General features: G+C 38.1%; 1 protein-coding gene across 1 annotated transcript in view; it reads left to right on the top strand.

Moving 5' to 3' along the window:
• LOC101346308 (thymus-specific serine protease-like) overlaps nucleotides 1–22,473 on the top strand; it is a 42,905-nt gene extending 20,432 nt beyond the window's left edge. Inside the window, exons 5-10 of the mRNA XM_023731204.1 lie at nucleotides 2,613–2,724; nucleotides 8,754–8,952; nucleotides 10,449–10,539; nucleotides 12,759–13,022; nucleotides 18,495–18,550; nucleotides 22,364–22,473. Coding sequence (XP_023586972.1) covers nucleotides 2,613–2,724; nucleotides 8,754–8,952; nucleotides 10,449–10,539; nucleotides 12,759–13,022; nucleotides 18,495–18,550; nucleotides 22,364–22,473 — 832 coding nt within the window. The remainder of the gene's footprint in view (nucleotides 1–2,612; nucleotides 2,725–8,753; nucleotides 8,953–10,448; nucleotides 10,540–12,758; nucleotides 13,023–18,494; nucleotides 18,551–22,363) is intronic.
• Nucleotides 22,474–24,924: the final 2,451 nt, after the last annotated feature.

The raw sequence follows: 24,924 nt of genomic DNA, 5'->3' as shown, positions 1-24,924 counted from the left end.
ATGAACATCTTTCTAGTATTCTCTGATTTCAGCCTTGATCCATCTGACATCAGCAATGATATGCCTGGTTCCAAGTCCTCTCCTGAATCCAGCTTGAATTTCTGGCAGTTCTCTGTTGATGTACTGCTGCAACCATTTTCCAATTATCTTCAGCAACATTTTACTTGCATATGATACTAATGATATCATTCAACAATTTCATCATTCTGTTGGATCACCTTTCTTTGGAATTCGTATGTATATGGATCTCTTGCTGTTGGTTGCTCAGGTAGCTCTCTCCCAAATTTCTTGGCATAGATAAGTGAGCACTTCCAAGATTGCATCTATTTGTTAAAACGTCTCAGTCAGTATTCTGTCAATTCTTGGAAACTTGTTTTTCACCAATGCCTTCAGTGCAGCTTGGACTTCTTCCTTTAATACTTGTCAGTTCTTGATCATATGCTACCTCCTGAAATGGCTGAGCATCAACCAATTCTTTCTGGTAAAGTGACTCTGTAGTTCCTCCCTCTTCTTTTGATTCTTCTTGCTTCATTCAATATTTTGCCCATAGAAACCTTCAATACTGCAACGTGAGTCTTAAGTTTTTTCTTCAGGTCTTTCAGCTTGAGAAATGCCAAGTATGTTCTTCCCTTCTGGTTTTAACTTCAGGTGTTTGCATCTTTCATTCCAATACTTTATTTTGTCTTCTCCAACCACCTTTTAAATCTTCTGTTCAGCTCTTTTACTTCAAAATTTCTTCCATTCTGAGCACAACCCAGTCTTTGAAGACTTCCTGCTACTTGGAGAGATATCATCTTAGAATAGGATACATCACCTCTCCTCCCCCCATGCTGTATCTGAAAAGGCAGTATCCACTCCTTTCTAGGTTTCCTCTATTTGGTAGATTGTTGTTTCTGTTATTGTGTGCTGTGGAGTCAATTCCAACACTTAGTGACTCTATAGGACAGAATAGGACTGCCTGTAGAGTTTCTAGGTTATAATCGTTAATTTATAGAATTAGGTTGTATCTTGATTCAATCTCTTTTGAGATACAAAAGAGAGAGTCAGGCAGAGAGGGAGAGAACTCATCACCACCAAGCAAGAAGAGCCAGGAGTGGATAGCACCCTTTGGACCCAGGGTTCCTGCACTGAGAAACTCTTAGACTAGGGGGAGATTGATGACAAGGACCTTCCCCCAGAGCTTACAGAGAGAAAGAAAGCCTTCCCCTGGGGCTGGCACCTTGAATTTGGACTTCTAGTGTGCAGAATTGACAGAACACCAATTGAGATGTTTCAACAAATGGTTGCAGAACTGGAGGTGTTCATTTAACCATGTCGAGAAATTTAGAAGACACTTTCCTATGTACTACGGACATGTGATCAGGAGGGACTTGTCCCTGGAGAATGACATCATGCTTGATAAAGACTCAGTGATAAAAAGGAGACCCTGAATGAGATGGATTGACACAGTGGCTGCAACAATGAGCTCAAGCATAACAAAGATTGTGAGGATGGCACAGAACAAGGAGGTGTTCTGTTCTGTTGTATATAAGGTTGCTTTGAGTCAAAACTGGCTAGACGATATCTAACAACAATAACCTCCTAAACTATGAGAGAATAAATTTCTGTTTGTTAAAGCCATCCACTTCTGGTATTTCCCTTGTAGCAGCACTAGATAACTAAGACAGGCAGTGACCTCCTCCTGCCCTTTCTTCTTTGGGTCCTAAATTTCATTGACCTAAATGCTGTCATTGTGCTTTGGTTAGTCCCCTGTCAAGGGAGAGGTATTTTCAGTCCTCACTGTGTATTTACTAGGTTTCTGACACTGAGCTATTTCTTCTTCCTTCACAATTTACTCACACTGCTAGGCACCATGTCCCCAGCCATCACCAAAGAACAGATGGGCTCAGAGATTAGGCTCCTTTCCCAAGGTTGGAGGTGGGGAAAGAATCCCTGCAGAACTCCATGCCATGCTAACAGCTATGGGGAGAGGCCAAGATTCAAACACAACAGACTATTTGTAAACATTATATGCCTTGGGTAGGCTGAAATAAAGTGTCAGAGGCAAAATAGATAGTCCTTGTGATCCCTCCCTATAATCTAAGATTTCCTCGGCATCTTTATTTCAGTGTTAGTGACCTGCTAATATAGAATAAGTGTGTATGCATGCGTGTGTGTGTGTGTGTGTGTGTGTGTGTGTGTGTGGTGGCATAGGAATGGGATCAATATATGCATATTGTTGTCTAGTATAATTGGAAAAAGCATTAAATATCATTTTAATCTGTATTAATTATATATTACAGAATCATTCCTTAAAAAATGAGTCTCCTATGATCTTAATTTTTCAGAGATAACTCTTGATCAAAATGGTCACAGAATTTCTGTGGTTCATTGGGTTGACTAAAATGGAAGTATTTTGATAACAGTATTGTTACACAAATGCTGGATGGAATTATTTTCACAGATGTATTTTGAAAACTTAGAAGTAGTGACCATAACTTATTTCTCCTTCCACAGTATAAAATTTCTGAAGAAATCTAGTATTCGTTCATTTTGGACTTTTTTCAATATTTGGGGTTTGAAGTTCAAGTGAAATTGACTTCATTCGTGTTTTCTTATTTTCTCTACCGCAGGTTATGTGAACCTATTAAAATTAACTCACCAAAGGACACAGCCTTTCTCATGGTGAATATGATATGTATTGTTCATTCCTTTGTTCGTAAACAGATTAACAAAATTATTAAGGTAAGAAAATGAAGCAAGAAATGGGCGAAAAGTTATGGAAAAAGAAAGAAAATCTCAAGCAGGCATTCAGTAGTTGTCTAGTTGTGATAAATTAGTTGTAAAGACAGATGTTTAGGTGTTTGTTTTAAAAATTAAAATCATGCATACATGCCTCCAGTCTGAGTACCAAACTAAATGATGAAACATGTGAGCTACCAAATTATCTTAAACTCCAACAACTTCCTCTTCTTACTCATCTTTTATTCAAAATGTACTCAGAAACTCTTTCAAAATAATAGAATAATGGATTCACTGTAGGCTAGAATTCAACTATTTCATTATAATCTTTTACTTCAAGAACTTGAGAAAGTTATCCTGTTAAGTATGATTACCCTGAAATAGACCTATTGAATAGTAACAATTAACCAATTATAAGCAAATAGAAAAGAATCGAATTATGTCTTGTGTAGACTGAAGAGTAAGAGATGGTGAATTTTGGGATTGGAATAAATCTCAGATGCAGGAAATTTAAAAGAAAATTTGAATGTAATTTTTTTTTAGCTTTTTTGCAATGGGTCATGGAATAAGACAGGTTTTGAAATGGAAAATTTGTGAACTTTGGAATAACTAGAAAAATAACTTTTTGGGAGTTTAGGGAATTTTTTTTTTTTTTTTAAGAACGTCAGAGATTAAGGGACATGTCCCTGAAACTGAAGTACCTAACCAAGGCAGCCTCACCCCACAGGTCACTCTGTTCTAACCCAGCCTGGTAACCTGCCAAAGGGAGTGAGGACAAGAAAATTTGTCTGATAGAACAAGGAAATGGAAATGATTTGCAACTTGCACTGACATTTTTTAAAATTATTTTATTTTGAACTAATTATGTACTAACCAGCAATTACATAAAGTATACTGAGAAGTCTCATGTGCCGTTCATCCAGTTTTATCAAATATTAGTATCTTATATAACTATAGTACATTATAAAAACCAATCTACATTGTAGAAATATGGTTAACTAGACTACAGATCTTACTTGGAGCTCAGCAATTTTTACACGCACTTTTTCTGTTTGTGTAAGCCTTGATGATCATGAGTTAAGAACATCTCATACAAGTTCCCAAGGTCCTAATGGGCAGTGTTTCTAACACTTTCCCTTCTTCCCTCCCTCTTTCTCTGCATTCCTTCTCACAGTCTTTCTCTCTCTTCCTCCCTTGCTTCCAGCCTCCCATGTTGAGTACCACTTTAGTGCCAGGCACTGTGCTATGTGTTGGGGAAACACTGGTGAAGGCAGACCATTTGGGCCATGCCCTCCTTCATTGTTATCCTTCCCCTGTTCTCATTCAGATCCTTAATAGGGCTTTCAGTTTGTCTTCCAGTCTCCTGTCTCTCTCCAACCCACTCTTTCCTTTATAAAGTTCTAGATCAATCTTCCTAAAGCACAAAAAAACGAACCTGTTGCTATCGAGTTGATTCTGACTCATAGCAACCGTATAGGACAGAGTGGAACTGCCCCCAGTTTTCAAGGAGCAGCTGGTGGATTCGAACTGCTGACCTTTTGATAGCAGTCTGATCTCCTAACCATGCAGAAATCCTTCCCTGCTAAAGAACCCTTAAAAAACTCTTCTTCTTCAACAGAATGAATTACTACAACATATGTACAGTCTGACATTATAGGAAGTCCCCTTCTTCCAGTGTTCATAACTTATGTTCTAGCCAAATTCTACAATTTGCTGCTCTGGTACTGTCTTAGTTATCTAGTGCTGCTATAACAGAAATATCAGAAGTGGGTGGCGCTAACAAAGATAAATTCATTTTCTCACAGTTTAGGAGGCTTGAAGTCCGAATTCAGGTTGCTGGCTCTAGAGGAAGGTTTTTTCTCTCTGGAGGAAGATCCTTATCTCTTTGAGCTTCTGCTCCTGGGTGATCCTTATGTGCTTTGGCATCATTCTTCTCCCATCTCTGCTTCTTTCCCTTGTTGGTTTAATCTCTTTTATATCTCAAAAAAGATTGATTTAAGATAAACCCTAATCCTGTCTCATTAACATAACAAACATAACCTAATCCTCATTAACATAACCTAACCGTACTTCATTAAAATAACAAACACAACTTATTCACAAATGGAAATATAACCATAGACAAAGATTAAGATTTACAACATATTTTGGGGGGAAACGCTATCCAATTCGTAACAGGTACTCAACTGTACCTCCTTTCTCCTCATGTTACTCTAGCCTTCTTGAATGCCCTTCATGCCTATTCCCATCAAAATACATTAAGTGCATTTCAAAAGCCACCTCCCCCTTGAAATCTCTCCTCATTGCTCCAAGCACATGCACGCTCTACTTTCTTTAACCACTTCTCCCCACTCCCAGTATTTAATCTGTGATCTTATTTTATTGTCCTTGGAAACTCTATGGGGCAGTTCTACTCTGTCCTATAGTGTCGCTATGAGTCGAAAGCGAATCAAGGGCAAGGGGTTTATTGTTTGTATTTTTCTCTACCTTATTTGGGTACATTCCTACTACTAGATCATACCCTCCTTTAGAATAGAGACTCTAACTGGCTTCCAATCAGTTTTTTTGTTTGTTTTGCTTTGGTTTTGGTTTTTTTTTTTTTTTTGAGTATCTGGAGAAGGAACATTGGTTTGAGTCAAGATAGATCTCCATGTCCTGCTCCACAGTTTCTGCCCCTTGTTATCTATGCGACTCATAACAGGATACCCCATGAGGTAGTTTTCCTAGCTCCAAGTCTCTTGGGTCTAATGCATCTACATCATGGAACTTTGTAGTAGTTTCCTAGGGTTACCTTAACAAAGTACTATAAAGGAAATAATAAATAAGTAAATAAATAAACAAACCTGTGGCCATTGAGTAGATTTTGACTCATAGTGACTTTATAGGACAGGGTAGAACTGCCCCACAGGGTTTCCAAGGAGCATCTAGCGGATTTGAATTGCTGACCTTTTGATTCCCAGCTCTAGCTCTTAACTACTGCACCACCAGGTGGTTTTCAACAACAGAAACTTAGTGTTTCACAGTTCTGTAGGCTAGAAGTCCTAATTCAGTCGGAAGTATCTAGGGGAGCTCCTTTCTTGTCTTTCCCAACCTAATGGGGCTTAGCTCTATTTTTCTACATTTGCTGGTGGAATTAGGGTGAAGTGTGATTGATAAGCCAAGCCATAGTACGCAGTTAAGCCTACAGTTAATGTGAAAACTAGTGACTGACTTCTCTCAAACATAGGGAAGCTAAATTTCAGTTGTCAGCGTCTACCAGGCCTAACAAAGATTTGATGTACTGCTCAGCTGAAAAGATACTACACTCTTTCCCAATTAGAACCACATGGTCTGTTTCTGTCAAAAGGGAGTATTTTACTGTCAGATCATTTCCTTCCTTTTCCCCCAAATGAAAACCAGACCAAAACAAAACAAAAAATCTCCACCCCTCCCCCACCCCAAACTCTGGAAATAGAAGTGTCAACATGCCATAACAATATAATATGATTGCTAAAATGGGTGTGTAGAAGAGATATTCCCAGTTCCCTAATTAGTATATCACTAGCAATACATTTTTCTTTCTAAGAATATCTAAGAATGAACTTTTACGACTTTTAACAAGTGAGACGAGAAAAGTCATGCATTTCTGCCCAAATCCCTTTCCTGGTGGACTATGGCATTTCAGTTGGTTATTCCTACATGAAAGGATATCTTGAAGTCAATAACTTGGTCAGTAACAGAAAGCTAGGACTTCTCTCAAGCTCTCATAAATACAACCCACCCCCTCCACCTGGGTTAATCCTCCTTGAGTATCTTTTTCATTAAGTTACTTCTCTGTTCAAAACTTTGAATAATTCCTTATTATTCCATCTCTTCAAAGTTAAAGAATTCTATCATCTAGCCATATTCTATGGTCAATAGCTATTTTCACTATTTTTCTTGTTAGATACATCTTTTGACTGAATAAGAATAATAATATGGTGATGGTTGAACAACATGATGATCATAATTAATGTCACTGAACTGTACATGTGAATATTGTAGAAATGGCAAATGATCTGTTATGCATATGTTGTTGTTGATGATGTTGTTAGGTGCTGTATTGTTGGTTCCAACCCACTGTGACACTGTGTACAACAGAATGAAACACTGCCCAGTCCTCCACCATCCTCACAATAGTTGCTGTGTTTGAGCCCATTGTTGCAGCCACCATGTCAATCCATCTCATTGAAGGTCTCCTCTTTTGCTGACCCTGTACCATACCAAGCATGACATCCTTCTCCAGTATCTGCTTCTTCCTATTAAAATGTCCGAAGTACATGTGATGGAGTCTCACCACCCTGACTTCCAGGGAGCACTATGACTGTACTTCTTTCAAGACAGTTTTGTTCATTCTTTTGGCAGTCAGTGGTATATTCAGTATTAGTTGCCATCACTATAATTAAAAAGCATCAATTCTTCTTCAGCCTTCTTTATTCATTGTCCAGCTTTCATATAAATGTGAGACAACTGAAAATATCATGGCTTGGTTCAGGCGCACCTTTGACTTCAAGGTGCTGTCTTGCTTTTCAATACTTTAAAGAGGTCTTTTGCAGCAAATTTGCCCAATGCAATACTTCATTGGATTTCTTGACTACTGCTTCCACGGGCATTGATTGTGTATCCCAGTAAAATGAAATCCTGGACAACCTCAATATTTTTTGTTTATCATGATGTTGATTATTGATCCAGTTGTGACGATTTTTGTTTTCTTTATATTGAGGTGTAATCCATACTATAGTCATTGATCTTCACCATTAAGTGCTTTAAGTCCTCTTCACTTTCAGCAAGCAAGGTTATGTTATCTGCCCATCAAAGATTATTAATGAGGTTACCTATATACTAATGACAATTATAAAAAAAGTAACAAAAAATACAATAATTATTATATTAACAATGCTGTTTTTAATTGAATAACCTTCGTTCTGCTTACTCTTCTAAGAGCTGCTTTCATTTAATCCTTACAGGAAACTTAAGTGTTAATCTGATTATCTTATTCTTACTATCCCCATTGAGCACATGAGTAAACTGAGGCTTGGACAGTTAACTAACTCAAGGTCACACATCCATGCCTGTTTTCATCATACTCTTAAATATTGCACATCCCTATTACCACTTTTCCTGGCGTATTATTCCCCTTACTTAAAATGCACTATACTTTTTTGTTTTACTTTTATTGTAAAAATATAAAGAACACAACATTTGCCATTCAAACTTTTTCACATGTACAACATAATAAAAACAATTACATCAATCATATTGTGCAAGCATCACCAATACTAACTGCCAAATATTTCATCCCCATAAACAAAAACTTCATGTTACCAAAACAATGGTTCTCCCCTCTCTCTGTCCCTCTTGTCCTCTGGTAACCACTATTAAACTCTAATCTCTATACCTTTGTCTATTCTAGATGCTTCATATTAGTGAAATCATACAAATGCACTCTACTTATCTCTATTTATTTAAATCTTACACAGTCTTCCAGGTCCACCTCAATTCCTACATCCTCACGAAGCCTTTCCTCATGATTCTAGTCCTCATTGACTTCACTCACAATTCCTGGAGTCGCTCATTACTGTTTTCACATTGTATGTATGTTGTCTTCTTCAATCGGATCCTTTTGAAGGGTTGGTTATCATCTTTTACACCTCCCAAAGGTTCTAGCACTGCTCTGGAAAGGTAGAGTACGCTCAGTCAAAGCTTCCTTATCTGTGAACGCTTTCAAAACAAATACTGATCTAAAAACCAAAAAGCCCTTGTTAAAGCAAGTGCTTTTTTGAGCCCTGTGTCTTGAGCAAGTGATGTTGACTCACTTCTAAGAGATTCTGCGAGTTGATAGTTATCAGGAGTTGATCTCCAGGCCAAGTCACCAGACAATATTTGCACCTTATTTGAATTAAAACCAACCACTTAATGCATTGAAAATAATTTTTGGATGTGAGTTCCATTTGGAGCTGAAAGCCATCCCATGTATATTCTCATAAGGATAATTTGAATCTTGGTTTTTGCAGGGAGAACAAGATGAGCTCAACATTGATAACCTATGTGACAATATGACTGACACTTCACTCGGTTCACCATATGACAGATTCACAAAAATTGTACATTTATTCCTTAAGAGTAAACACATGGATTGCCTTAGTGCAAATTATAATGATGAGTTGGAACAATTGTCTAACCCTTCCTTGGACTACCTACATATTAAGTATGGTAATGTATTATCTGGTTAACATGGAAAACTTTCCTTTTGGTGTTGAGCAATGTGAGCACAACAATGTGCATTAAACACTCTTCAAATTGTTAGGCTGCATTAAGCCTCCTGAAGAATTATGAAAGAATGACAACTAAGGGTTTGGGAATCACAACTCAAGGACAGGAAGAGAAAGTGAACGAGTTGATGAGCTGGACATACACAGATTAAATCACTTTAATAAGAGAGGCACAAATACCAAATACTCAGGATTGCAAGATGCAGAATATAGAAAGGTGCCCCTTAGTACTTTTCAACATAGATCAAGTGTCACTGATGCCAAGAAAATAGCTCACCCCACTTCAGATTCCATATAGAGCAGTTGTCAAACTGATTGCACTCTAGAATGACCTAACCTGTTGTCTTCGAGTTGATTCAACTCATAGTGACCCCATATGTTACAGAGCAGAACTGCACCATAGGGTTTTCTTGAAGATAATCTTTTTTGAAGCAGATTGCTAGGCCTTTCTTCTGTGGCACTGCTGAGTGGGGTCAAATTGTCTACCTTTGGTTAGTAGTCAAGTACAAACCATTTGCAACACCAGGGACTTTCTGTAGTCTACTAGCCTATTTGATATCCAGTATAATAATAACTTTAAGCTATCTCCAGTACAACAGTTTCTTATAGTTAACTACCTTATTTTTATGAAAATAATGCATGTCTTCTATGTGTGCCATACTCACCCTCCACCCCACCCTCCCAAGATATTTTCCTAAGCACACTATGCTAATTTTTTACATCTACATGTAAAAAAAATAAGATAGGTGTGCTTGTGAAAATACCTCCGGGGTGGTGGGAGAGGGTGTGTTTGGCAAATATAAAACATATATGTTATCTGTATAAACAGAGTTTAAATTACTCAAAGACGTGTGAATCCTTGATATAGCTGTTATACTTTCGTTATACCGAACGTCTAAGTTATTATCCTCAATTTGATACACTTATTTACTCATCCTACCAATACTGGTAACCTTTGGGGAAGAAGTTGCAGTCCAGCCTGATTAAGGATGAGGAGATGTTAAAGGACAGGAGCATCAAGTGTGCATCCCTTCTTCAAGAGGTTTTCCAAGAAGGACCTGAGAGATTCTAAGGGGGAGTTAACTAGAGGAGGCAGCAGAGAGAAAGGAGCATATTTCCACAGAGGCTGGAAACAGAGGACAGACAGCGAGACAGACCTGAGGTGCTCATAAAGATGGTCCTGGAACTAGAGAGGTTTTACTTCAGGAGCATGTGGGGTTTTCACCAGCATCTCCTTTTCATTGTACGTACTTTCACTTCTTGGTGTGATAATGTTGAACACGACAAAAATAACTTTGCAATGATGAGATCAAATTTGTTTTAGAAGGGCAGGAGCAGCAAGTAAATTAGAATACTTAAATTTTTTTTAAGCTTTTTGCTTGCTCATGGACAAAAAGTGTCATTTCTGGTTAAGTCAACTTATGTTTTGCTTTCTAGACAGGCAATGGTTCTATCAGTGTTGCACTGAATTTGGCTTCTTTGAGACCACGGATTCAAAGAACCAGCCCTTCTCTGGAACACCTCTCAGGTAAACGCTCTGCCTTGAATTATGTTTGTCACTAGAAACCATGATTGCAGAGTTTTGGGTTTTTTGCTTTTCCATATTTAAGGGGAAGAATAAATTTATCAGACTGGCCAGTCCCAAATTGGTGAAAAATTAACAGAGAAATCGTCTGGATGGAAATTCGAGAAATAAAAAATATTCCAATATGATATATAGAACCAAATCTCAGATTTCTGAATATCTTATGTAGTAGCTACCAGGAAACAGACTATAAATTTTAGAGTATTAATAAGAATAAATACATTAGTGGACTCAGTCTTACTTATTACCACTACAGGGTCATTTTATTTAATACTCTTTTACCAAGAAAGTACTTTGTGTGTTTACTGAAAAATCCAGTTAAGTAACATGATGACAGCAAAGTTGTAAGTAAACGAAGATAAATTGTCCATCTCTTTTGAATTCAGTTAGCCAAGATTTGCTGGTTGTATCAAGCAGGACAGCTCTCCCTTAGTCAACTTTATTCTCATTGGTTAATGATCCTTTGTTCATATTTACTGCATTCATAGAGCAAGATATGGTTCCTGAACTCTAGACTTGTGCACTAGAAACAGAAGCTAATAAATATGAAGAACTTTAAAGGCAATTTGACACTTAAAATTGCAAAAAAGAGATTATTTATAAGTGAGTTTCTGTGTGTGCAGATATTTTGTACATAAAAATGCATAGACATTATAACATGTAAAAATACCTTGAAGGATAAAATCATGATAAAAGTATACAGTTGGGGGAAAAGTATGAACTTGGAGCTTATAGTTTCTCCTATCAAAGTCTCCAAACCCTCAAATTCCCTAATGAGGAATGGAGCTATGAATTAATCAAAGTCCAGTGTATTAACTGGACCACACTTTTTAAGAATGGTGTCTGGGGTGAAGGTACCTGTATTGTGGCAAATAACTACTGTAGCCTCACTTCTTTTGGTGACTCTTGCACCAATGTGGAGAGAAGGCCCTTCTACCTTTTTAGCTCTTTGTTCCTTTGCATATCGTTTTTGCTCCTAGGACATATGAGGGGAAATGTTGCTTTTTTTTTCTCCCTTCTTCAGTCTTTCTTATGGGTTCCAGACCCTCCAGGCCAGACCAACTGAAATGGGATGTGTGGAAGAGCTCTGTGTCACACTTCTAGTCATTGGAGACAGTCTCTGGCTCTCACCGCCTCGTGCTCTGTTCCTCTTCAACAACCAGGCAGGCTATGCATTTAACATCCTTCCTCCCTCAGTGGTTACTAGTCTAGGTGTGACCCTAATACTCCACAGCATGTTTTCTCTTTTTCAAAATGGGCGAATGAGAGCTTGACTTAACTAATGCTATGATGAACCTCTAAGTTTTTTTTCTGCCTGCCTTCTCCTGTTCACATAACTTTCTTAATGAATTTGTTTTTCTCCGTCCTGGCCACATGTGACTTATTATCCCCGACATAGGGATTAGAGCCTAGATGTCCGGTACGTATATCTTCAGCCTGATAAGGAGATGTCTGGCATGTATCTCTTTAGTCTGATAAAAAGTCTTTTGTAATTATTTTGTAATGAATAACTCCTCTGGCCATGTGATCTGTGTAATACAAAGACCCTTGTAATCCTTGTAAAAATCATATATAAGCTCTAATCTAAAATTGCCTTTTGGGACTCCACAAAGACAGCCTGCGTTGCTGTCGGACTCTGTGTTGGTGCCATCTGATAAATTAATTTTCTCTCTTTTACTGACTCGGAGTACATTTCATTGGCTCGAATGCTTCAGGGCACGGACCCTAATCCGGCAACACAGGCTTAAGTGTAGATTCATTGGGAAGGCAAAGAATAGGCTTTTCTTCATTCCTTGTTCTGAAATCATAGGTGGCATCCAGGAAACAGTAGCCTGTGGTGACTACAGCCTCCTTACTAAGTCTCTACATTGGGTAGGCCAAGTTGCAGATAGAGAATAACTTTACTGGCCACATTCTTCTCATGCTTAACTACTAATGAAACTAATAAGAGGAATAGGTAGGCTAGATAGATAGATAAATAGATAAATAATTTCCTTCTTAAACTGAAGAAATTCTTTTAGCTATTTTAAGTTACTCAGATTCTCAGAGGAAAACAAAATAACTAAAAAACAAAAAACACTACACTGTTTCTGTAGATATCTTTCATCCACTCCATAACCCTGTTCTCCAGCTCTTACAATTTTCTCTCATTTTCTTTGCAGGTATTTTTTTCAGTTATGTTCAGATGTCTTTGGCCCTGAGTTCAGTAGGGATTTAGTGGCTCAGGGAGTAAAGACCACCAACAAGTACTATGGCGGCTTCAATGTGAACGGAAGCAAAATCATCTTTTCCAATGGTTCCAATGATCCTTGGCACCGTTTGGGAATCACAAAGGATATCAGTGAAGATTTGCCTGCTGTCTTCATTAAAGGTAACACAGTTCTGAACAGTCAAAGACACACAAATAGGATGAAATATATATACAGGTAATAATAAATTAAGGAGGCAAAGAAGGTTCAGTGTTTGAAATCTAGCCTTCCATGAGGGAGACCTGTCTTCAACAACATAAACAGCGACTATACATGTGGACTTCACCAGATGGAACACACAGGAATCAAATCAACTACATCTGTGGAAAGAGACAAAGGAAAAGCTCAAAATCATCAGTTAGAACAAAGCCAGGGGCCTACTGTGGAAGAGACTATCAACTGTTCATACACAAGTTCAAGCTGAAGTTGAAGAAAATTAGAACAAGTCCATAAGAGCCAGTGTATGACCTTGAGTATATCCCACCTGAATTTAGAGACCACCTGAAGGATAGATTTGATGCATTGAATACTAATTACCGAAGACCAGATGAGTTGTGGAAGGACATCATACATGAAGAAGGTAAGAGGTCATTAAAAAGGAAAGAAAAAAAAGACCAAGTGGATGTCACAAGAGAGTTTGAAAGTTGCTCTTGAACATATAGCAGCTAAAGGGAAAGGAGGAAATGATGAAGCAAAAGAGCTGAACAGAAGATTTCAAATGGCAGGTGAAAAAGACAAGGTAAAGTATTATAATGAAATGAGCAAAGACTTAGAGATAGAAAACCAAAAGGGAAGAACCCACTGGGTATTCCTCAAGCTGAAAGAACTGAAGAAAAAAATTCAAGTCTTGAGGTGCAATATTAAAGGATTCTACAGGGCAAAATATTAAACAATTCAGGATGCATCAAAAGAAGATGGAAGGAATACACAAAGTCACTGTACCAGAAAGAATTGGTCAATATTCAGTCATCAGGAACCGACCGTACTGAAGGAAGAGGTCCAAGCTGCACTGAAAAGGCATTGGCCAAAAAGAAGGCTCCAGGAATTGATGGAATACTAATTAAGATGTTTCAACAAATGGATGCAGTGATGGAAATGTTCACTGGTCTATGCCAAGAAATTTGAAAGACAGCTACTTGGCCAACCTACTTGAAGAGATCCATATTTGTACCCATTCCCAAGAAAGGTGATTCAACAGAATACGGAAAATGTCAAATAATATCATTAATATCACACACAAGTAGAATTTTGCCAAAGATGATTCAAAAGCAGTTGCAGCAGTAGATCGACAGGGAGTTGCCAGAAACTCGTCAGATTCAGTAGAGGAAGTGAAACAAGGGATATCATTGCTGATGTTAGATGGATTATGGCTGAAAGCAGAGAATACCAAAAAGATGTTTACCTCTGTTTTATTGACTATGCAAAAGAATTCGAATGTGTGGATCGCGACAAATTATAGATAACACTGTGAAGAGTGGGAATTCCGGAACACTTAATTGTGTTCATGAAGAACCTGTACTTACACCAAGAGGCAGTCGTTTGAACAGAACAGAGGGATACTGCATGGTTTGAAGTCAAGAAAGGTATGTGTCAGGGTTGTACCCTTTCATCATACTTGTTCAGTCTGTATGCTGAGCAAATAATCTGAGACTGGACCATAAGAAGAAGAACGTGGCATCAGGATTGGGGGAAGACTCATTAACAGATGACACAACCCTGCTTGCTGAAAGTAAGGAAGACTTGAAGCACTTACTGATGAAGATCAAAGATCACAGCCTTCCGTATGGATTACACTTCAACGTAAACAAAAATCCTCACAACTGGACCAATAAGCAACATTATGATAAACAGAGAAAAGATTGAAGTTGCCAAGGATTTCATTTTAATTAGATCCACAATCAACACCCTCGGTAGCAGCAGTCAAGAAATCAAGCGGCACATTACATTGGGCAAATCTGCTACAAAAGATTTCTTTAAAGTGTTAAAAAGTAAAGATGTCACTTTAAGGACTAAGGTGTGCCCTGACCCAAGCCATGGTGTTATCTATCGCCTCATATGCGTGTGAAAGCTCCACAATGCGTAAGGAAGACCAAAGAAGAATTAATGCCTTTAAATTATGGTGTTGGCAAAGTATATAGAATATACCATGGACTACCTGAAGAATGAACAAATCAGTCTTGGAAGAAGTACAGTAAGAATGCTCCTGAGAAGTGAGAATGGCGAGACTTCGTCTCACATACTTTGGACATGTTATCAGGAGGGATCAGTCCCTGGAGAAGAATATCATGCTTGGTAGAGTAGGTCAGTGAAAAAGAGGAAGACTCTCAACGAGATAGACTGACAAAGTGGTTACAACAATGGGCTCAAGCATAACAACAATTATGAGGAAGGCACAGGACCCTACAGTGTTTCCTTCTGTTGTACATAGGGTTGCTCTGAGTGGGAACTAATTGATGGCACCTAACAACAACAACATTAATTTGTTGATTTTGCATTCTTGTCTTAAAAGAATCCATTTAGTTCACACAACATCAATAGAGGCATTGCCATTATCAACAGGGCAGTAACCAGTTCTTGAGGGTGAAAAAGTCCACTTTTAACATATAAAACACAAATGCATATACAGTGCATGCATTATGTATACTCAGTACAGAAAGAGATATACAGTGTATCTGGGCTATTAAAATTTTATTGGGAGGATTGAATAGGGAAAAATGTCTAACATGGCTCCTTAAGGAGACAATAGTGGAAAAAAAAAAAAAACGGTTAAGTAACTCTGCTCTAGTTTCATTGAAAGAGGTTGAATTAAGTATTGGTATTTGTACATCTTAGAAAGATAACCATAACTGCAAAGTTGTCAATAATGTTTTAGTACTTCAACCATTACTCTTATTGCTGTATTCTTTCTTTTGTCCCTAATCAGCTAGCTTAGCCTCTAATGCCCAGCTGAGAGAGTAGTAAGTCAAACTAGCTTATGTATTGTAAATTTATCGAATTATAATAACTGAATTTTTTACTTAAATATATGTAGCTTCATTTAAGACTAATTTTTAAATGAAAGATAATAATGCAAGTAATAAGTAAGATAATTTGCATATTCTCCCTTCCTTTGCTATCTAGATGTCGATTATTCATTGAACAGGTATTTATTAGGCAACTACTAAAAGGAGGGAAACTGACAATGAAATGTAGGGACTTGTGGCTGTTTTAAGGATTTGGGGAAATATCAAATGAGAAATGGAAGGGGATTTTAGAGTTTTAGGTAAGGGAGTGAATGAATGTGATGTGCATGTTGAGATACACTCCACTCGCACTGTAGAACATAAACTGCAGGAGAGTGAGAGAGGACCTGCGACACTAGTAAGAACTATTTTCATGAGCCTAGTAGGATGGTTACAGTAGAAATAAAATATTTAGAAATTTAGCAATTGGTGACTGACTGGGACATGGAACACTAGTAAGAATTTGCATGAGCCTGGTAAGGTAGTTATCAAACCAAAAAACCAAACCCATTGCCATTCAGTCTATGCTGACTCATACCAACCATATAGGACAGAGTAGAACTCCCTCATAGGGTTTCCAAGGAGTGGCTGGTGGATTTGAACTGCCAGTCTTTTGCTTAGCAGCCAAACTTAACCTAGCTTAACCACTAGGTCACCAGGATTACAGTAGAGATGAAATGATATTCAGAAATTGGTGACTGACAGGATATAGGAGGAGAGGAAAGAATGAGTACAAAATGAGAGGCTCAGGTTCATACTTATCTATCTGGGTAGAGGATGGAGCCATTCCCTGAGACGGCATACACTGGGCAAGAAAAAGATTTAGGGAGGCCAGGACTCAGGGTGTAGTGGAGAGAAGGACATAGATTAGGAAACTAATTCTGAACACATTCAATTTGAGGTGCTTATAAGATTTTTAAGTGGAAAAATTCAGTAGGCAACTGAATATACCAGTTGTCTATATTTAGAAGAGAGCTCTGATCTATGACAAAATCTCAGGCATTTAGTTGGGCTACTGACATTTCCTGGAAGCACCATTGACCTTTTAAATCTTAAAGCTCCCTGCCCTGAAGATGTGAAATATAAATTTACTTAAATCATAACTGGCATACCTTTCAGCATCATAGTAACACACAAGCCACCACGGTCCACCAAATTGACAGATGGTTGGAGGATACATGAGATAGTCATGGAAAATAATATTAGGGAAGAAGACAGTGGGGTCTAGGAGTGAACCTGCTGTCATACCAACATTAAAAGTTGAATGAAACAAACTGAAGGAGGCAGAGAGGTTGCTGGAAAGCCAGAAGAGTGTTGTGTCAAGAGGGAAAAGAATAGTTCAAGATCTTGGGAGTCATTTGGGTGGAATGTTACCGAGATTTCAAGTAATATAAGAGTGGCAAAAGAGCCGTTGGCTTTAGTGACCTGGGCTGCTTATTGAGCCTTATTCCAGATGACTCAGTAGAAGTAAAGAGAAAGTACACTAAAATTGAAGAGGTGAAGAAAAAGACACAGAAAGCAGACACCTCAACCGTGATGTGTAGAAGAGAAAAAAAACAGCTGCTGGATTAGGGAATAGGGTCAAGGAGGAAGACCCCACTGTAGAGGGAAAGCAGGAGGGAAAAGGGTGCATCATGCACATGGAGGACTGGCTTTCACATATTATCTGCTACAACAGAAGCAAAGAAGTTATGGATTAGGTAAAACACAGTTTATAGACTTGGTGGTAGGAGTTGAAGAAGTTCCTTGGTTGTAAATACCATTCTTACAAATATCCAACCCAAATCAAGAACACTCCCAAATTCCTGCTACTTAGCCTTTAAACTTCTATTTTCTCCAGGAACAATTCCAAAGGCACCTAACCAGTATCCCTCATTTACTCTCATTGCAGCTAACCCGAGAAGTTCTCACTCTCATTGTGTGTGTGTATGCACCTATGTGATAGTGTATGTGATAAAGTAACCAAATTATTGTCCGAAGGCTTATTTTATAAGAAGGAGGAAAAGTCCATTTTGGTTTTCTAATGAAAACAGGAGAAGATACTATTACTATGGTATCATCCAAAGATGAGGTCCTAACATAAATTCTTGGTGGGGAAGGGCAATGCTTTCTCCAAAGCTTGTAATGGTTTGGCTCATTTGGCTCAGTGACTACAAACTCAGTACCAATCTCAAGCCCCTTCTTATTCTTGCAAAGAGTAAACAGCATAAATGTGACCTCAACAGGGACAAAATTGAAACTTTGTTCTTTCATTTTTCTTGCCTCTGCATAGACGTCAAGGATTAGACCATCTCTTAATGGGAAATTACTATTCCTTTAGGGATTAATATAATTGAAATGTCAAAGGACTAGTTGGGGGAATTTTTTTCAAAATCTTAACACAAAAGAGAAGAAATATAACTTAATAAGTTCTTTAAAGGGTCAGTGGTGCTTCCAGGAAATGTCAGGGTTTAGAGGATTTTCTAGTTTTCTGGTCTTTCTCCAGAAGGAATTCATGCCCTTTTCCCACCAGGATGGATGAGATAATATTCATTTTGAGTCACAATCCCATAGACATACACAGGTCAGTGATGCTTACTATAGCTGTGACATGGACACATGCAAGTCCTACACCCTTGTTTCGACTGTCATTTCTCTCATATTCAAGAGCAAGTGATGTATATTGCCATAAGAGAAACTATAAAGTGGGCTCAAAAGAATATGGTATGTATTACACACTATATGTTATTCACAAACTTTGTTGTTGTTCTTAGTTGCCATCAGGTAGGCTCCAACTCATGGCATCCCCACATACAATAGAACAAAATGCTTCTGGGCCCTGCACCATCCTTATGTTCATTGTCATGCTTGAGCCCATTGTTGCCTTCCAACCTAGAGGGCCCATCTTCCAGCACTGCATCACACAATATTCTGTTCTGATCCATAGGGTTTTCATTAGCTACTTTCCACAAGTAGATCACCAGGCCTTTTTTCTCAGTCGTAGTCCAGAAACTCCACTGAAACCTGCCCACCATGGGTGACCCTGTTTGTATTTGAAATATTGGTGGCATGGTTACCAGCATCATAGCAATACACAAGCCACCACAATATGACAATCTGACAGACACGCAGTGGATTCACAAACTATATGACTGTATTATTCAATGAGATGTTAAGAGCCTAACAGATAGCAATTGCTCACTGAATAATAGCTCTGAGGAAGAAGAATCAAACTACTTGGAATAGGTATCCATAGGCGAACAAGAAAAGTATACGACTTTTCTTAGGCACACACACACACACAAAAAAAAATACCAAACCCATTGCTGGAGTCAGTTCCAAATCATAGCGACCCTATATGACAGAGTAGAACTGCCCCATAGAGCTTCCAAGGAGCGCATGGTGGATTCAAACTGCTGACCTTTTGGTTAGCAGCCACAGCACTTAACCACTACACCACCAGTTTCTTAGGCATAGAACCTCCAAAATTTCGTATGGCAGCTGAATATGTTAACCGTTTGTGCCACCAAAGGGCTCATACAGAGATTAAGTCAACTGACCTGTGACTGACAGTGTTATAAGTAGTAAGACCAGTACTCAAAGCCAAGAAGTTTCACTGGAAGTGGTGATCCTTAACTGTTCTTCCATATGCCTCCCAAGAAGTTTTTTGGAGACATAAGATCTTATGCTTTCAAATAGACCTTGAAATCCTGAGAAAACCATTGGCTATCTTTCTTTTTCATGGGATTTAGGAAGACGTGGTTAAATTCATGCAATTAAAAATATTTATGGAGGGTCTACTTGTGTCAGATGCTGTGCTTACCACTAGGGTATAAGGTTGCACATAGTCCCTGCCCCCCAGGAGCTACTAGTCATACATGGGAGACAGACATTGATCAAATAACTGTGTAGACAGCTTTCCTGAGTCAGAAATGTCTAAATGGAATTGATGAATAGAAGAAATTTAGGATTCACCCTCTAGGAAACAAACTGCTTGATAGCTAGAACTGGATCTTATTCATCTTTGAATCCATGGTGCCTAGTACTCGGTTAATGTTTAGAGACTGTGTGCTGAATGAAAATTGGGACTCACTCCATTATAAAAATGAAGTTTAAGAGAACTTGGCAAGCAGGTCAAAGTCTCACGTTCAGGTTGTTCATATTGGCTGAAGAAAAACCACTTATCTCTAGCTAGAGAAGAATTCAAGCCTTGAGCCAAATTTTGTAGATAAATATGCCTTTTCTACTTCACCTCTGTTTCCACATCTCTTTCTTATCCCATTTTTAACTGGTCTTGCATTCAGTTAGCTTTTTGTGCTCCTTGAAAATACATTTTTATGGCTCATTATATTATATAATAATAAAATCAAATTGACATAATAACCTACTTTTTTCTACTACAAATTTCATTACATATTTTTGGATAGTCATAAATTCAGTACATGTCAGAACTATTATTTTACACTTTGGGATGTTCAGACTTGGCCATTGGCCAAAATTAAATGCAGTAAGACAATGGGGCCAATTCAGTGATTGAGAATCTTAATAATTTTTATTTAGTGGGCAAGACAAATAAAGGGGGGCTAAGAGTTGTCATAGGAGAAAAGCGGTAGTTACCCAGGTCAGTAGGGAGAGTGGATATTTTGTTATGTTTGTGGTTGTGTAATAATAACCAGTTCCAACTCTGACTCATGGCAATCGTGTTTCAGAGCAGAACTGTGCACCATAGCTGTCTAAACAGCTGTGATCTTCTGGAAGTAGATGGCCAGGCCTTTCTGCCAAGGTGCCTCTGGGTAGATTCAAACCACCAACCTTTCAGTTAGTAGCCAAGCACTTAATGGACTGCACCACCCAGAGTCTCCTTGTGTTTGCAAAGTGTCCTTGTTTTTGTCTATGTTCAGATATGAGTACATGGTGGTCTTATTCGTGTCTGGTCTCATCACAGTCCTGGCATGACCTGATCTGATGTTGAAATTCTTTGAAATTGCTTATGTTTATAGGGAACACTGTGGTTTGTTACCATCTGTCAGTTGTCAGGTCCTTTGCTTCTTTTTCACAGACAGAACTCTTCTTACTCTTTTACTCTCCTAACCTGAGAGGGAGCCATCTTTATTAGTTTCTTGTTCATCTTTCCAGTGTTTCTTTTTTGCAAATACAATCGAGTATATTCTTATTTCTCCTGTGGCAAAAAAACAAAAAACAAAAAGCAAACGTAGCCTATTATATACAATTTTCTACCCCTTGCTTGTTTCTCTTTTCAATATGCACTGGAGAACTTTCCATCTAAGTACATTGAAGTCTTTCTCATTCTTGTTAATGTGTGAATAGTACTCCATTGTCTAGATGTGCCATGGTTATTACATAATTTTAGCTTCTTAACAGAAATAAGGAGCCGTGGTGGTGCAATTGTTAAGCACTCAGTTACTAACTGAAAGTTTGGCAGTGCCTCAGAAGAACGACCTAGTGATCTATTTTCAAAAGATCACAGCCACTGAAAACCCTTCGGAGCACAGTTCTACTGTGAAACATATGGGGTCACTATGAGATGGAGTCGAATCTACAACCATTGTTTTGTTTCATTTTGTTTTGATCTTTAGTTTGGATGTATGTTTATTTGTAAAATCCTGAGCTCACATTTGAGAGCATTTGTTACATAAACCTAAGCATTACAGGCAGTCTGGTGAACTGTGTTCAATCCTTAGATCCACCTACAATTTTCTTGACAAATCACTTTAACTCTCTCAGGCTCAGTTTCCACATTTGCAAAATTAAGACTTTGACAAATATTTAAGTCTGCATCAAATTTCATTCCTTTTTGATCGTTTCTCATGTTATATGTTTATCAACCCACTTTCTGTGAGCAAAAAAAAAAAAAACCCCTGATGTGTAGCATCTATGGATTTCCATGGTGTAAATACTGCAGTCATGGCCAATTTCAGATCACAGTCTAATATTCAGCTTGCAAATTTTCTGAAAATTAAATAATTGGTACTTGGAGCTGGTACAGTGTGACTCCAGTAGATCTCTGGGAAAACTTCCTAAAATGATTCTCACTGAGATTCACACATTGAAACCTCCCCATTGGGAACTTAAGTTATATCACACTTGAGTTGAACAAAATGGAAACTAAAACATTATTCTCTAAATCTACTACCTTAATCATTCCCTGGAACATCCACTAGTTTGTAGCACAGAAGGATTGTTTAGACCCCAACAGTAACTCACTTTAATAAATATCACGTGTTTACCCAACCTTAATCTACAAAGAAGCTTACTTCTTTGATCGAATCCCCTTATTAACAAACTAATTCTCATTCTTAACGATGGCTGAACATTTTATTCACCAGCTTTTGAAAATTACTGATACCCAACCCCATCCCAGACTAATTAAATCAGAACCTCTGAAGAATGGGGCTCAGATAATGGTTTGTTTGAACAGGGTTCCAGGTGATTCTAATGTGCAGTCCGGGGTTAAGGACGTCTGGTCTTTGGCTATTTGGTATGTAGGTATTCTGACATTTCTGTTTCTCTTTTTAGGTGAAGGACACTGTGCAGATGTGTCAGAACAAGATGATACTGATTCAGCTGAACTAATTGAAGCACGAGAAAAAATATTCCAGATCCTACAAAAATGGCTAAAGCAATAGACTGGACCATTGTGATCCATGGAGTTCACATTGTTTGATTTGCAGTAAAATACAATACTTTTTCCTAGTCCATCTTAGTCTGGAAGTTGTGCTGAAACCTGTTTGGGCATTATAGCAACACGCAAGCCTCCATTGACAGACAGGTGGTGGCTGCCCATGAGGTGCATTGGGTGGAAATCTAACCCGGGTCTCCCACTTGGAAGACAAGAATTCTTGTTTACTTAGCACTTAGTTTCCTAGGGCTGCTGTGATCACAAATTACCACAAAGTGGGTAGCTTAAAGCAACAGAAATGTATTCTCTTTCTCAGTCTGGATGCAGAAGTCTGAAATCAAGGTACCAGCAGGGTTTCACTCCCTCTAAAAGCTCTAGGGGAGAATCCTTGCTTGCCTCTTCCAGCTTCTGCTGGCTGTAGGCTTCCTTGACTTGTGGCAGCACCACTGCGGTCTTGGCCTCTGTCTTCACATGGCTTCTCCCCTGTGTCTCTGTGTGTGGCTCAAATCTCCCTTACCTTTCTCTTATAAGGACACCACTTACTGGATTTAGGGCCCACCCTAAATCTGGGATGATCTTAACTCAAGATTTTTTTATCTTAATCGAGATCTGCAGAGACTCTATTTCCAAATAAGGTCTCATTCACAGGTACCACGGGTTAGGACTTGGACATATCTTTTTTAGGAGGACACAATTCAACCCACTACAGTAGTCAAACTGATCCAAGATTCAATGCAAAACAAATTGACAGAGGCTAGCAAGTGACACATAAGCCCTTTAGCGTGGCGCTAAAGCACTTGGCTGCTAACTGAAACGTCGACTGTTGGAACTCACCAGCCACTGTGTAGGAGAAAGATGTGGCAGTGTGCATCTATAAAGATTTACAGCCTTAGAAACTCAACAGTGGCAGTTCTACTCTGTCCTATAGGATCCCTATTAATTGGAATCGACTTGACAACAACTGGCCTGGTTTTGTTTTGTTTTTTAGTTTGGTTTAAGTGGCAGAAGGAGCCTGGTGGCACGGTAGTAAAGTGCTTGGCTACTAACCAAATGCTCGGTGGTTCGAACCCACTAGCTGCACCATGGGAGTAAGATGTGGCAATCTGCTTTCATAAAGATTTGCAGCCTTGGAAACCCAATGAGACAGCTCTACTCTGTCCTGTAGGGTTTCTAGAGAGTCACTGTGAGTCTGAATTGACTTGACAGCAATGGGTTTGGTTTAGGTTTTCTTAGTGAGTGTCAGAAAGCTTCAAAACAAGCCATAAGGAGAAACTTGAATCCCTAGGACTTGGGGCTGCATTGTTAAACCTCAGATGCTTGCACTTGCCCCATCCTGATGCCTTACTGCCTCACAAAGTGGTCCACATTTCTATAATTTTCCCTTTTGGTGTATATATTTTTTTGTGTTAATATGAGTAACATAGTCAATTTAATTCATTTTAAATGTATGCTATGGGAAAGACATTTTGCATTCTGAAGTTCAATTTTTATTTCCTTGAGGGAGGCATTTTTGTTTTGAAGAAGTAGAATATATTAATTCCATTTTAAGAAAGCGTGTCACTGATAAAAGTTTGCTATATAAAACCTTGCTTTACAGTTCACTTCCATATCTGTCCATAGATCAAGAGTTTTCTGTGTTTTCCTTCCAAACTCTTTCTATAGATTAGCAAAATGTTGATAGTAGAAAGGAAGGAATATGTATTCTTTCTGCTGAAGCAATTTTGTGTTTGTTTGAAAATTATTTTCATGGGATTTCCGTATAATAGATGAGTTAGAAATATTTTTGCCAATTCTAGTGTTCAACCTTACTAAGTAATATCCACATACTTGAGCTAAATATTATTCTTCCAGGATGTAACTAATTCTCGTTGTGGTTTCTATTGTCATATGTTTCCCTTCTTAATCTGGCTCTACATTTTGTCTTCAAAGAATGAGCCATTCCTCTGCCTACTATAAGACAGAAAATTATTAGAAAAATTATTTATTTTCTTTTATTCAGAGCTGGAAATATTTTATTCTCAAACTCCCGAAATAATTTTCCTCTCCCCAAAGTCAATTTTGTTACAAGTTTTACATAAGGCTTGTAGTTTTTCCTAAAAGTTTGTGTAGTTAATTTCGGATTTACAAATTAATTTAATATTGAGTACCAGGAATATTAATAACTAGCTAAGGTGTAAGATAGTCTCACAGCTGAAAGTAAAGACAACGGAAAGATGTTGAATCTATTTAACAAAAATGAAGATATTTCTGAATATTTGCAAAGACACTTCTTCCCCAGTTTAATCTCAGAAGTTGTATGTAATATCAAGTTTAAGAGATATCATTTCAATTGCTGACATTCAGACTCCAAATGTTACCATGCTTTGCTTGAGGACATTATTGCAAAGCTTTAAGTTGCATAATTAAGACCAAGGATTTCATTGTCTCTCTACAGTATTCTGGAAATGATTTAAGTCAA

This window comes from Trichechus manatus, unplaced genomic scaffold, assembly GCF_000243295.1.
Source record: "Trichechus manatus latirostris isolate Lorelei unplaced genomic scaffold, TriManLat1.0 scaffold00041, whole genome shotgun sequence".
NCBI classification, from domain to species: Eukaryota; Metazoa; Chordata; class Mammalia; order Sirenia; family Trichechidae; genus Trichechus; species Trichechus manatus.
The sequence above is the reverse complement of the archived record's forward strand: the minus strand, read 5'-3'. Positions and strand labels throughout refer to the sequence as shown.